The 14,594-nt window shown below is 39.9% G+C and overlaps 2 protein-coding genes across 6 annotated transcripts in view; one reads left to right on the forward strand and one right to left on the reverse strand.

Moving 5' to 3' along the window:
* Window positions 1-1,766, forward strand: part of itga8 (integrin, alpha 8) — a 103,094-nt gene extending 101,328 nt beyond the window's left edge. For all 3 annotated transcript variants that reach the window (XM_057833181.1, XM_057833184.1, XM_057833183.1), the window contains one exon: window positions 32-1,766. In XM_057833181.1, coding sequence (XP_057689164.1) covers window positions 32-121 — 90 coding nt within the window. In that variant the 3' untranslated portion in view covers window positions 122-1,766. The remainder of the gene's footprint in view (window positions 1-31) is intronic.
* Window positions 1,767-2,247: 481 nt separating this feature from the next.
* The window catches only part of LOC130914202 (ataxin-1-like), a 30,425-nt gene continuing 18,078 nt past the window's right edge, over window positions 2,248-14,594 (reverse strand). For all 3 annotated transcript variants that reach the window (XM_057833187.1, XM_057833185.1, XM_057833186.1), the window contains exon 3: window positions 2,248-12,262. In XM_057833187.1, coding sequence (XP_057689170.1) covers window positions 11,591-12,262 — 672 coding nt within the window. In that variant the 3' untranslated portion in view covers window positions 2,248-11,590. The remainder of the gene's footprint in view (window positions 12,263-14,594) is intronic.

Genomic DNA, 14,594 nt, shown 5'->3' on the forward strand with positions numbered 1-14,594 from the left:
TTTTATTTTTTTGTTTTGTTTTGTGCGTTAGTGTGGCTTCTTTGACCGGGCGAGACCACCGGCCGGTGACAACATCTCTGACCAAGAGCAGCTGACCTCCGATCAAACAGGGGATGCCTAAAAGACACATGGAGCAGATCCTAATAAGGAGAGACTGTGGGTTTAAGAGGAATGTGCACCTTCTGACCAATACAAATCCGAACTGAGATCTGGACTTGTTGGACCTTCTGCCTCTCCAGCTGATAAGCTGGCCCGTGAGGGGCGGCTGGCCTCAGCCTGCATCAGGCGGGGACCAAAGATACTCAGCTCTGACCGCACGAAACCAAAGCACACTTCAGTGGAGGGTTTTGTGGATTGTTTGTCCGTGGTGATTGAGGACCACAAGAGAACTGCGTGAGGAAAAAAGTGCTTCATGCATTACGCAAACTTCGGTTAAATTGGACTAAGAGGGGCTTAATCAATTCTCATGTTAATGTGATTTTAAACACTCACCAGCCACAATATTTGGTACAACTGCACAATGTTCTCAATCTGATCAGTACTGTATCCTTCCACTATTTCATGACGGCTCGGGAGCAAGCCAAAAAAATGAAAGAAAAGAAAACGCAAGTCACTAACCTAAAATATTGTCTTATAGCACATATTTGTGATTTAAACTGTAAAAACACCACAAAATATCATCTACAAAAATTAGTTTACGGATTGGAAAAAACGCCACATAAAGTGTTGTTTACGGTGGTATGAAAAAGTGAAAAAGTGTGATCTGATCGTTGTCAAAATCACACAGATGAAAATACAGTGTCTGCTTTAACTAAAACCACCCAAACATTCATAGGTTTTCATATTTTAATGAGGATAGCACGCAAACAATGAGGGGGAAAGGGGGAAAATTAAGTAAGTGAACCCTTTGCCTAAGGAGACTTAAAGAGCAATTGAAACAATTTTTTACCAAACATTTTAAGTCAGGTGTGTGCCCAATCACTGATGAGTGGTTTAAAGCTGCCCTGCCCACTATAAAACACACACCTGGTAAGAAATGTCTTGATGAGAAGCTTTGTCTGATGTGCATCATGGCTCGGTCAAAAGAGCTGTCTGAAGACCTGCGATCATGGATTGTTGATTCTTATAAAGCTGGGAAAGGATACAAAACTATCTCTAAAAGTCTGGATGTTCATCAATCGACAGTCAGAGAAGTTTTCTACGAACGGAGAGAGTTTGGCACTGTTGCTTCTGTCCCAAGGAGTGGCAGTCCACCAAAGATCACACCAAGAGTTCAGCGCAGAATACTTAGAGAGGTACAAAAAAGAACCCTAGCGTGTCTGCTAAAGATTAACAGAAATCACTGGCACAGTCTAATATTAACACATCAACTACATGTAAAACTATGGCCAAAAATGGGTGGTAGTTAAAGCAGACAGTTTTTTCATCTGTGTCTTTTTGGCAAAAATCAGATCACATCACATTTGATGGTGATTTTATCCAGAAATGGGAGAAATTCCAAAAGGTTCAGATACTTTTTCATACCACTGTATCTATATGGTGACCATTTCACCTCTTGTTAAAAGTTGCTCCGGACAGGTTCTAGCTCATGCATAACCTGAATAAAGACGGGGTGACTAAGTTGGACAAGTAGGACAAGTAGTGGTACAAGTGGTTCTTGTTTGTGATAGTCAAAATATTTGCTGTAAATGTTCCAAGGCATTTCTCAAACTTTTCCCCTTGTAAATTAAAAAAAAAAAAAAAAAAAAAAAAACGTTAGGAACACCTATTTTATTACGATGACAGAACTTGTAATGGACGTTATTAGATTGTGCAGGTGAGCCTAATATTGCGACTGATTTGTGTTTGTGTTAATGTGTGTGCAGGCACTGTACATATTGCGTGTGGGCATGTGTGTGTTTAGTAGGGGCCTTTTTAATCCAATATGTTGTTGAGTAATATGTGTCACACACATATAGACGCATTAATATGAAGGCCCAAAGAAAATGTGTGTATTTATGAATGTACGTGCAATATTTTGACATTGCGTGATACTGAAGCTTGTTTACACTGGCATTATTTTATCAGAGCTTAATGGCATATATGTATATACTGTAAGTGAGATGTGAGTACGATAGACTTTAGTTTTGCAATTCAACAAACGCAGTTCTGACAGGTTTGTCAAATAATGTGAGTTGCAAATAAGTTAAAACAAAATATCTTCTAAGGTTTCACTTTCAAGTAACGTTCTGCCTCATTGACTGAATGTTTTTATTTTGGGCTTCACCAACTGTAACTCCGGCAAAGTAACAATACACTTAACATGATAAACCATTTTTTTATGTTGTGTATGTTTTTTTTTCCACAATGTTGAATGTTATGCATATACACGGCAAAGTGTCACATACTATAAGCAGCACCCAAAATTAATCTTGTTTTTCATGTTTGAGTATTTGTTTTTCTTCATTATTCATTTGAGCTTCTCCCCAACCATATGGATAACAGCTTTTCACTCCTACACTTCAGTGGAAGATCTCTTGCTCCCCCTGATGGTAAAAAAAAATAATTGAAAAATAAACGCCAGGTTAGGCAGGGCCTTTTACAAGTGACACCAAAATGATACTTATTGCTCGCCAAGTACACAGAATAATAAAAAGAAAAGATTTATTAAAAACTAGATTGAGGGTTTTAGTCCCCAATAGTGTATTTTATAATACTTTGAGCCATGGTAATATTATACAAAAACATGATCCAAACAAATTTGGTCTAAAGTCATGTTTGAAAACTAACGACATAAACTTTAAAGTTTAATTGCAAATGTACTTATTTTGTTCATGCAGGCCTTTACATTACAGTTTTGCGAATTAATGTAATTTACAATATTACGCTCGATGACAGACAAAAGTAAAAAGAGAAAAAAAAATCCCACTGAATAACATTAGTCTTTATTTCTCTGAATATATTTGATCAAATTCGAAATCAAACATTGTAAGTAAAGATTGACTAACAAACCTCAACACCAGCAAAACAGGGGAACATTATTGATACATGATGACGAGAAGAAGGACATAGGGCATTATAGTTGATATTTAGCCAACAAACCCCCGTCACAAAACTGATTTACAAAGTCGGTGTACAGAAGTTTTGGAAAGAAAGTGCTTAAAATGGGTGTGTTAACAGGTGCAAACACGCAAAACCCTAGATTTCTGTTAAATAGGCAAATTTGCAGTTTGGATACCTAATTGTTTTGTTTTTCTCTTCTTCAACATTTTGGAAGACTTTGGCTATTTATAACTGAAAATGTGTCTCCAGATCTCAAAGTGCAATGCAGTATATATTCAATCAATAAATTAGCCAACCCAATTAGGCCTTTTCACATTTAATGACTATATATATCGGACTTGTGAATTGAGTATTTGTTTGTTTGTTTGTTTATGCCACAAGATCCAATGGTTGAAACTCAGCCAAAATGTCTGTTTCTTGCTTGAAGGGGAATGATAAATTAAGTGTAAATATGCTGGACCCACAAGAGTTTGGTCAAGTGTTTGACTAAATGTTTGTCAAGATACAATTCCAATTCATATTCATATAAAAATAAAGAGCTATCAGTGCCAGGGGTGGGGAATGTATAGTGGTATGAAAAAGTATCTGAACCTTTTGGAATTTCTCGCATTTCTGCATAAAATCACGATCAAATGTGATCTGGTCTTGGCAAAATCACACCGATGAAAATATAGTGTCCGCTTTAGCTAAAACCCCCCAAACATTTACAGGTTTTCATATTTCAATGAGGATAGCATGCAAACAATGACAGAAGGGGGGAAATAAGTAAGTGAACCCTCTGCCTAAGGAGACTTGAAGAGCAATCTAAATCAAGTTTTAACAAACAATTTAAGTCTGGTGTGTGCCCAATTACTGATGAGTGGTTTAAAGCTGCCCTGCCCACTATAAATCACACACCTGGTAAGAAATGTCTTGATGAAAAGCATTGTCTTATGTGCATCATGGCTCGGTCAAAAGAGCTATCTGAAGACCTGCAATTAACGATTGTTGATTTGTATAAAGCTGGGAAAGGATACAAAACCATCTCTAACAGTCTGGATGTTCATCAATCAACAGTCAGAGAAGTTGTCTACAAATGGAGAGAGTTTGGCGCTGTTGCTTCTCTCCCAGGGGAGGCTGTCCACCAAAGATGAGACCAAGAGTTCATCACAGAATTCTCAGAGAGGTTAAAAAAAAAAAAAGGAAAAAAAAGAACCCTAGAGTGTCTGCTAAACACTTTCAGAAATCACTGGCGCAGTCCAATATCTCTGTGCACACATTAACTGTACATGTAAAACTATGGCCAAAAATGGTGTTCATGGGAGGACTCCACAGAGGAAGCCACTGCTGTCTAAAAAAGACATTGTTGCTCTTTTAATGTTTGCAAAAAGACACTTGGACACTCCACAGACGTTTTGGCAAAATATTTTGTGGACTGATGATTTTTTTGGGGAGTAACACCCAACGTCATGTGTGGAGGAAAAATGGAACAGCTCACCAACATCAACACCTCATCCCCACAGTGAAGCATGGTGGAGGGAGCATCATGATTTGGGGATGTTTTGCTGCCTCAGGGCCTGGACAACTTGTAATCATTAATGGAAGAATGAATTCAAAAGCTCATCAGGATGTTTTGCAGGAAAACCTGATACCATCTGTCAGACAGTTGAAGCTAAAAAGAGGATGCAACAAGACAATGATCCTAAACATAGAAGTAAATCAACTTCAGAATGGTTTCAGAGGAACAAAATACACGATCTGGAGTGGCCAAGTCAAAGTCCAGACTTGAACCCCATTGAGATGCTGTGGCATGACTTAAAGAGAGCGATTCATGCCAGACATCCCAGGAATTTGACTGAACTACAGCAGTTTTGTAGAGAGGAATGGGCCAAGATTAGTCCTGATCGATGTGCCAGACTGATCTGCAGCTACAGGAAGCATCTGGTTGAAGTTATTGCTGGCAAAGGGGGGCACAAAATATTAAATGTGTTGGTTCACCTACTTACTACCCCACCTTCTGTCATTGTTTACATACTATCCTCAATAAAATATGAAAACCTATAAATGTTTGGGTGATTTTAGTTAGACTTTTTTTTTTTTCATCTGTGAGATTTTAACAACTATCAGATCAAATTTGATGGTGATTTTATGCAGAAATGTGAGAAATTCCAAAAGCTTCACTAAAGACTTTTTCATACCACTGTAGTTTGAGGAGGTGGGCAAGCTCGGTCTTTTTTTCTGAATGCTGCCATGCCCAGAATCTTCATGTACGATGCTGCACCATCTTAAATATGACACAGACATCGTCTTTTGAATGCTTGTTAAGATTAGAGTTTGTGAATCTGTGTAGCCTACACTACATTTTTACTTGAGGAATTCCTTTCAGCAGTTTGAGGCGCTTTCATCTGTCCATGCTAAGCTAATCGTCTGCTAGCTACACTGTAACAAGGAGCGATGTTATAGGTCACTTGTCTTATTCCTGTGCAATTTAACAATTGTTCATTCCCATGACCAAAAAGGTGCAGATATATTCCCCAAGTTGTAAAATGTAAGTGTCAACAGTACATTTTTGACAAGCTATTGTGGCCCTAAAGTTAAAACAGCATACCTTTTTCTGAGAGTGTATGGCTTTGTATTTAATGTGCAACATCTCAACTTTTGCCACAAGTATGTCTTCTATTTTCAACAACACATTTTATTGATTTATCTCTGCATTGATGCCATTTTAGATTAGTGTCTGCAGAAATAAATTCAGATGGAGAACTTCAACACGGTCCAAACTCACAGACTGCTTCCAACTTCAGGGTGCGGTTTCTGAAACATGACATCCTCTTGGATTTGGTGCGGCTTTAGAAGCATTTTTATCAAACCATACCGCAAGGTAGTGGGGTTACACAATACACAATATAAAGATAGTATTCTATACAATATTGTTGAATTTAGCCACCAAATGTAACTGTCTATGAATGGAAAATGAAATGAAACGAAACCCGTACTCTGTTGACAAATTTTGAGTAGTTGTGTTATACATTTAAGTGAACAATGTGATATTTTGCATGGACAACAGTCAGTGGGCAGTGTTTAGCCTGAGCAGAACACAAACAGAACAGTCAGAATTGTTTTTTAGGTTACAAGAAAACACCTACCGGAGTTAGAAAAGGACAATGGCTATCGAGGTGAACGGGATCATCACATATTATATTTTACACTGTGCAAGGTTGTCAACTCTTGGAGGAGGCCAAATTTAAAGATAGTGTCACATTCATGATTGAAGCAATAACAGGACCACCTTGATGGCTGCTAAAATGGAATGATTGAAGAAAGGGCGCCGTGGCACATACAGTACATAGGCTACGTAAGGGTTATATCTATAGACACACTGTACACATTCTAAGATACAATTTACTGTACAAATCAACATTAGCTGGCTTTCAGTGACTTTCTTTCTCTAAATAGTAGCTCTATCCATCATCAAAAATAAAGGTGAGATAGTTTATCCAATGGTTGTTTACATTCCCTGCCCCGCTATACCATCATTTTACATGGTGGACATGATGAAAAACAGTCAGTTGATTATCCTCATCGAGTATCCTCACCCCACACCAACCGGATGCTTCATCAAAGTGCTGCTGCTCAGAATGTACACAAAGACAAGTGATCAACCACATACATTTACCGTCTCAGTCACACATACATGCATACAGACGTACACAACTTTCCTGAGTATGAACTGTAGGATTTTGGCTCTAGTTTTAAAAGGAAATGAAATACCGGTAGAAAAAAGCCATACGCCACAGTGGCGCTGATGTAGCAGGTACTGTATGTACTTGAAGACAAAATCTTCATTGAGAAAAAGAGGTTTTATTCTGTCATCACCCTTCCTGGTTATAAACCAGGTGAACCTTTTCTATGTAGTATGTCCCTAATAATATAATCATCTGATTTATCAATCTCATGTGCTCCACTGAGCACTCTCTGGATTTTAACTAGTTTAAAAGAGAACATTGTGCTTTTGCCTTCGCCACGCTTACTACTCATCCATATTTTTTTCAAAAACGCATACAGCGGGCCGTCACAATTCAGCTTGGTAATTGAATTACTCAAAATTTGACCTAGAAATTCAAAGAACATATGGTCCAAAGGTCTAACATTTAATTACCTGAATTAAAAAAAAAAAGCTGAGAATTACAAAGTGCTATTCTTGTTGGGAACATTTGTAATCTGAATAAATCAAAAGTTTTACACCTTCCCCTTACCAGTACATACTGTACCTAAACTTTCAGAGCATTATGCCTATTTTCCACTGCACAGTACTTACTTGGCTTGTGAGGTAATAAATATGGGTGATATAAACAACTGCTCAATCATTTTTGAGTACATCATAGTATATCATTATAGCTTATGAAGCTGCATGGATGGAACACACACGTTACCCTACCTTATCGCACTGCCTTATTTACAATATGTCCTTGGCAATCAAGTACTAAATGAGGGATAAAGATGTTCCTTGACTGGTGTAGCAAAAGATATGTTTGAAAATTAAACTACTGAGGACATAGTTTCCCCCATGAAGGATTTTGGACGTCAACACATTTTTCCAGTCTCCTCTGGTAGATTTTCATGTGCTCATGTAAGGATTATTACACATTAATAATAAGTTTCCACAGTATGCCAATGTTGTTCTCAATAAGGAACTGTCGGATGCTCAGGGAAAACTCTTTGTATTTTAGGTTTTAAATACAGTGGGGCAAATAAGCATTTAGTAAACCACTAATTGTGCAAGTTCTCTCACTTGAAAATATTAGAGAGGCCTGTAATTGTCAACATGGGTAAACCTCAACCATGAGAGAATGTGAAAAAAAAAAAAAAAAAATCACATTGTTTGATTTTTAAAGAATTTATTTGCAAATCATGGTGGGAAATAAGTATTTGGACAATACCAAACGTTCATTTCAATACTTTGTTATGTACCCTTTGTTGGCAATAACGGAGGCCAAACGTTTTCTATAACTCTTCACAAGCTTTTCACACACTTTTACTGGTATTTTGGCCCATTCCTCCATGCAGATCTCCTCTAGAGCAGTGATGTTTTGGGGCTGTCGTTGGGTAACACGGACTTTCAACTCCCTCCACTGATTTTCTATGGGGTTGAGATCTGGAGACTGGATAGTCCTCTCCAGTACCTTGAAATGGTTCTTACGAAGCCACTCCCTTGTTGCCCTGGCTGTGTGTTTGGGATGCCATGCTGAAAGACCCAGCCACGTCTCATCTTCAGTGCTCTTGCTGATGGAAGGAGATTTTCACTCAAAATCTCTTGATACATGGCCCCATTCATTCTTTCCTTTACACAGCTCAGTCGTCCTGGTCCCTTTGCAGAAAAACAGCCCCGAAGCATGATGTTTCCACCCCCATGCTTCACAGTGGGTATGTTGTTACTGTGTTTTGTTACTGTGGTCCCAGCTCTCTGTAGGGCATTCACTAGGTCCCCCCGTGTGGTTCTGGGATTTTTGTTCACCGTTCTTGTTATCATTTTGACGCCACGGGGTGAGATCTTGCATGGAGCCCCAGATCGATGGAGATTTTCAGTGGTCTTGTATGTCTTCCATTTTGTCATAATTGCTCCCACAATTGATTTCTTTACACCAAGCGTTTTCCCAACTGCAGATTCAGTCTTCCCAGCCTGGTGCAAGTCGTCTACAATTTTGACTCTGGTGTCCTTCGACAGCTCTTTGGTCTTGGCCATAGTGAAGTTTGGAGTGGCACTGACTGAGCTTGTGGACAGGTGTCTTTTATACCCATAATGAGTTAAAACAGGTGCCATTAATACAGGTAGCAAGTGGAATCTCTTTAGACCTCGTTAGAAGAAGTTAGACCCCTCTGACAGCCAGAAATCTTGCTTGTTTGTAGGTGACCAAATACTTATTTTCCACTCTAATTTGGAAATAAATTCTTTAAAAATCAATGTGATTTTCTGTTTTTTTCCCACATTCCGTCTGTCATAGTTGAGGTTTACCCATGTCGACAATTACAAGCCTCTCTAATCTTTTCAAGTAGGAGAACTTGCACAATTGGAGGTTGACCAAATACTTATTTGCCCAGCTGTATGTATTTTGTGACACCGTTTTTGCTAAACTTTCTCCATAGACTTCATAATTGTCTTGACGGGTCCATTCAGCCAGCCACTGTGCAACGCCTTCAACCAGGGGGCCCATCCCACAATCCGCTTCAGTTATTCACAGTCGGTCGACTCGACACATGCAGTGATTCAACGCCGGATTTTGGGTAAAAGTGCGAAAGATGTCCCGCATACAAACAGAAAGGATTGTCTCAGGATTGATTTGTTTGAGGGTTCAAGGTAATTATTATTTTTCATACCATGCATGCATTTTGAAACACTGTAAAAAAAAAAAATCAATGGGAGAAATTAGCCGTAACAGCATTGGCATCATAGTTCACAATAGTTACGTAAAATACATGCTAACTGCCCGGTTCTTTGCTCTTTTAACAAAGAATCGAGACTGTTTACGTCCATATTTATAAAGAATTCAGGGATTTATGATTTATTCACAAGAATTTCAACGCAAAAAGCTCTTTGTTGTGGTAAGGCGGCACCACAGTGACTTAAAGACGAGCAGCACATTCGACATATTTACGTAAAATAAATTATACTGCCCGTATTTTTTTGCTTTAACCCAAGAATCGAGACTTTTTTACAACCATATCTATAAAGAAATCAAGGATTTAAGCATTTATTCACAGGAATTTTAACGTAAAAAGTTCTTTGTTGTGGTAAGGTGGCGCCACAGTGACTTAAAGACGAGCAGCACATTCGACATATTTCCTAAAAATAAATGCTAACTGCCCGTTTTTTTTGTTTTTGTTTGTTTTTAACCAAGAATCGAAACTGTTTAACGTCCATATCTATATAGAATTGCGGGATTTACGCATTTATTCACAAGAATTTTCAACGTGAAAAGCTGTGTTTCCTCTTGGTCAGCTTTGACGGAGATAGGCCCCGTTAATCGGCCCCGTGTCCCCTCAATACCATTTTGAAGTCTATGCTTTGTCTTCTTACTGAAGCCAATGGTAAATATAAAAGAGATTTGTTCCTCATTGTTGTTGTTTTTTTTTTTTCCAATGATGTTTGAGCTTCCCAGTCTTTTACAGTAATATTTCTGAGGTGAAAAAATCAACCATCCTAAAATGATGACAGAAAATCTAGGCTAAGCACATACTATGCAGTGGAACTGCGGCATTAGATTCCCAGGGTAGTGAGCAGTCAATGGGAGCTGGAAGTCGACAGCTAGCTATAGGATCACTTAGCGGCTGTGATGCCACATACTGTATTTCCCTCTGGAACCCAAAAGAGGGCTTAAAGGACGAGTGTATTTGACTTCCTGACCCTAAATGGTGGTTGAGGTTTCTTCGTGTCTGTGGGATGCATCGTAAGACAAGTGGTTGCAATTGGCTTGCCAACTTCGGTTTAGTGTAGATCTGCTCAAAATGCTTAAGATGTAGGGGTGCAGTGGAAGTCCATTTATGCCACTAAAGGAGCAATCTAGCCAACTATACCCAACAGGGCTAATGGACTCCAAAGGTGCTCTCAAGTTGTAAAAGTCAAGCGTCAGTGGTACAAAAGCATATACGCATTGAGGTACTAACCCATGTACACGCCATGGTCCTCTTTAAAAGTAGTGATGTAATTTTTCAGAGTGCACATTGGTACTATAAATATATTCCAATTTGTAGTAACTTGAATTTTTTCTTCATAGAAATGGTAAATGCAGCCAGACCTAAAAACACCATCTTTAACTACCATAGGAATGTCTGATTATGAAACTGCTGTGACACACAATTTGCAAACGCATCTGTATCAAATTGTCGCACATTGTACTCATTGCTTTTGCAACGAACAATGTACCCATGACTTCATAAGTCAAAATCTGTGGTGTACAGTACATTCATACCTGACCCCTGTGCACACCTTGTGCCTCAATGTTGAGGAACGCACAAACACATAATCTGTGGCAGCACACACACTCAATGGTGTGAAAGACTGAAGATTATAATTAAACATCGAACAGATGTGTGAGGTTGCAAATATCTCTGCCATAATTATTGCCAAATTAATATCACCATGAAATTGATCTTTGACTCTTAAATGTACTACCACTCATCACATAACTCCTAAAAGACACACATGATGGCTTGCCTTTCTACACATGAACATCCGTATTCTGTGCTTGTTCATGTTTGTTTGTCCATGTTGCAAGTACGGCTGTGAACGATGTGACAACTGAGATCCAGCTCATGATGGATGACACACTTATAGGTATCTTACCAGCACTCAAGCTTAACATTCGCACCGCACTCATTTTTGCTTACAGCATTGATTGCACTGATTGCACAGTGTGTGCAGCCACACACTGTACTTTGTTGAAGGTGTCTGAACCTATAGCAGAAATAAAATGGTGATACTTTGTAAACTTTGCTATTTTAAAGTAGTCTGAATAAAGAGAACACAAAGTGAATGAACACAGTACAAACATGTTCAAGATCCCTTGACAGTCTACAGTTTGTTCAAGCATTTTTCTCTGCCGCTGCTCGAGTGGCCCTCTATGCTGATTTTCACCTCCTGAGAGATGATGGAGGGTTTTAGCAGAGTCAACGGAGGTTCCCCCTCTACTCTTTCAGTCTGGTCTCGCTCCGGAGCGGACCAACGTCTCTTGCGAACAGTGGTTCTGTCTGGATCTCTGGACTGTATTTTGCAGAGTGTGGGCATATCTATTTTCTCGGATCTCTGTCTTGTACCTGCAGTTCCAGAGACTGCCAGCACCGATTCTCCAGCAGAGGTCCCCACCACTGATCCTGGATTTAGTCCCATTTCTGTGAGTAACTGCCGTCCGGACGCAGTTCCAACTATCCTTTCGACACCAGAAGCCTTCATGAGAAGACCGCTGTTAATGCCTGTCGTGTTACGTCTTGGACTGTTGTTGACAGTTGAATCTGTGTTGTTTCCAGGGTCAGAGAGTCTTGCGCTCTTCAGCCTTGCCCCCAAAACCTGGCTGTCTGATAGAGAACCATTCCTTAGACCCCGAAGGGTCAAAGACACACAAACATCACCTACGCACAGCTTAGCGCATGACAGCTCAAAGAGCTGCGTGGTCCGGTCAGGACAACAGGACGACCACCCCTGTCCGAATACGAAGAAGGGATACTCCACAAGAACTTCCACACACACCTGTAGAAACATATATTTGTATCTTGAGTATTCTTTTTACTCACTGAAAAGAAAGCAAGAATTTCATATTATATTACCCCAGAAAGCCTATCTGTTAGAGTGGGGAACTGGCTTAAATACAATGGACTTAGTCAACCACCAATTCGGCAAGTTCTCCTACTTGAAAAGATTAGAGAGGCCAGTAATTGTCCACATGGATAAACCTCAACCATGAGAGACAGAATGTGGAAAAAAAACAGAAAATCACATTATTTGATTTTTAAAGAATTTATTTGCAAATCATGGTGGAAAATAAGTATTTGGTCAATACCAAAAGTTCATCTCAATACTTTGTTATGTACCCTTTGTTGGCGATAACGGAGGCCAAACGTTTTCTGTAACTCTTCACTCTTCGCTTGGTGTAAAGCAGTGCTTCTCAATTATTTTCTGTTACGCCCCCCCCAAGGAAGACGTAAATGTTTCGCGCCCCCCCAAACTCTCTGCCGCCACTGTAAATAGTATCATTTGTCTATAAAATTACTATTATAAATACGCATCTGCCAAACATTGTGTCCTTTTTTTCTAATAAAGAAGAAAAGTAACATAGATAAACTTATAATAAAGTATAACTTTATTAACATTGTTTTGTTTGTAACAGAGAAGACTTGATGCGCATCAATTTGCCTGAATTTTTTTAAAAAAGTCACATCCAAACTGTAAAAAAATACACTCAAGGTACATTTTTGACCATTTGATACAGAAAAATAAAATGTAATAAAATCAGTAAATAATAACTAATTCAAATTGATTAGAAACATTCACTCATGAGGACAATATGCCAAAAAATTTGACCGAAAAAACAAAACTGAATAAAAGAATGAGCATGCTAACAATGCTCACTGGTTTACTGATATAACACTGACAAAGTAGGACGATTGTTGGCAATATTCAGCACGTTTTCGCTGAAAAACAATAAAGCGGCTTATCAATGAGATTGGGGTCTAATGTCTTTAAGTGGCGTCTTAATTCATTTGGCTTCTGGCTGTCCGCTATAATTTTTTTAGACACAGTAAACAGTGGTCTTTCCTCATCACCCACTGTATTAAAAGTCAAAGCTAAAAGGCAAACGGCTCGAAAAAAGCGCATTCTCGGCGGCCGAGGTAGAACCGTAGGTGAGGGCGGTCGTCGTGACGATCCCGAGCCGAAAATGGCACTTCTCGGGCGGCGACGTGAGAACCGGACAAGACAGTGGGTCGCTGCATGAGTGAGTCCGGTCGGAAAACGGCTTTCGAAAACGGCGGCGGCGCACTGCTCTTCATATCTGTTTTCTGTGTGTGCTGAGTGGTCTTCCTTAGTTCAAAAATACTGCGCGCACTCTGAAAATGAGAGCGCCACTGCCACCCACTGAGTGGATGTGCAAGTACACTTTATTCCGGTACGGCAAAAAAAAAAAAAGCATGTTCCCCGAGGTCACATGCGCCCCCCCGGCATCGCTCTGCGCCCCCCCCAGGGGGGCGCGCTCCACTATTTGAGAAGTACTGGTGTAAAGAGATCAACTGTAGGCCAACTTATTAGAAAATGGAAGATATACAAGACCACTGATAATCTCCCTCGATCTGGGGCTCCATGCAAGATCTCACCCCGTGGCGTCAAAATGATAACAAGAACGGTGAGCAAAAATCCTAGAACCACACGGGGGGACCTAGTGAATGACCTACAGAGAGCTGGGACCACAGTAACAAAGGCTACTATCAGTAACACAATGCGCCACCGGGGACTCAAATCCTGCACTGCCAGACGTGTCCTCTTGCTGAAACCAGTACACGTCCCAGCCCGTCTGCGGTTCGCTAGAGAGCATTTGGATGATCCAAAACACGACTGGGAGAATGTGTTATGGTCAGATGAAATCAAAACAGAACTTTTTGGTAGAAACACAGGTTCTCGTGTTTGGAGGAGAAAGAATACTGAATTGCATCCAAAGAACACCATACACACTGTGAAGAATGGGGGTGGAAACATCATGCTTTGGGGCTGTTTTTCTGCAAAGGGACCAGGATGACTGATCTGTGTAAAGGAAAGAATGAATGGGGCCATGTATCGAGAGATTTTGAGTGAAAATCTCCTTCCATCAGCAAAGGCATTGACGATGAGACGTGGCTGGGTCTTTCAGCGTGACAATGATCCCAAACACACAGCCAGGGCAACAAAGGAGTGGCTTCGTAAGAACCATTTCAAGGTCCTGGAGTGGCCGAGCCAGTCTCCAGATCTCAACCCCATAGAAAATCTGTGGAGGGAGTTGAAAGTCCATGTTGCCCAACGACAGCCCCAAAACATCACTGCTCTCGAGGAGATC

The sequence above is a fragment of the Corythoichthys intestinalis genome, chromosome 4 (assembly GCF_030265065.1).
Source record: "Corythoichthys intestinalis isolate RoL2023-P3 chromosome 4, ASM3026506v1, whole genome shotgun sequence".
NCBI lineage: Eukaryota > Metazoa > Chordata > Actinopteri > Syngnathiformes > Syngnathidae > Corythoichthys > Corythoichthys intestinalis.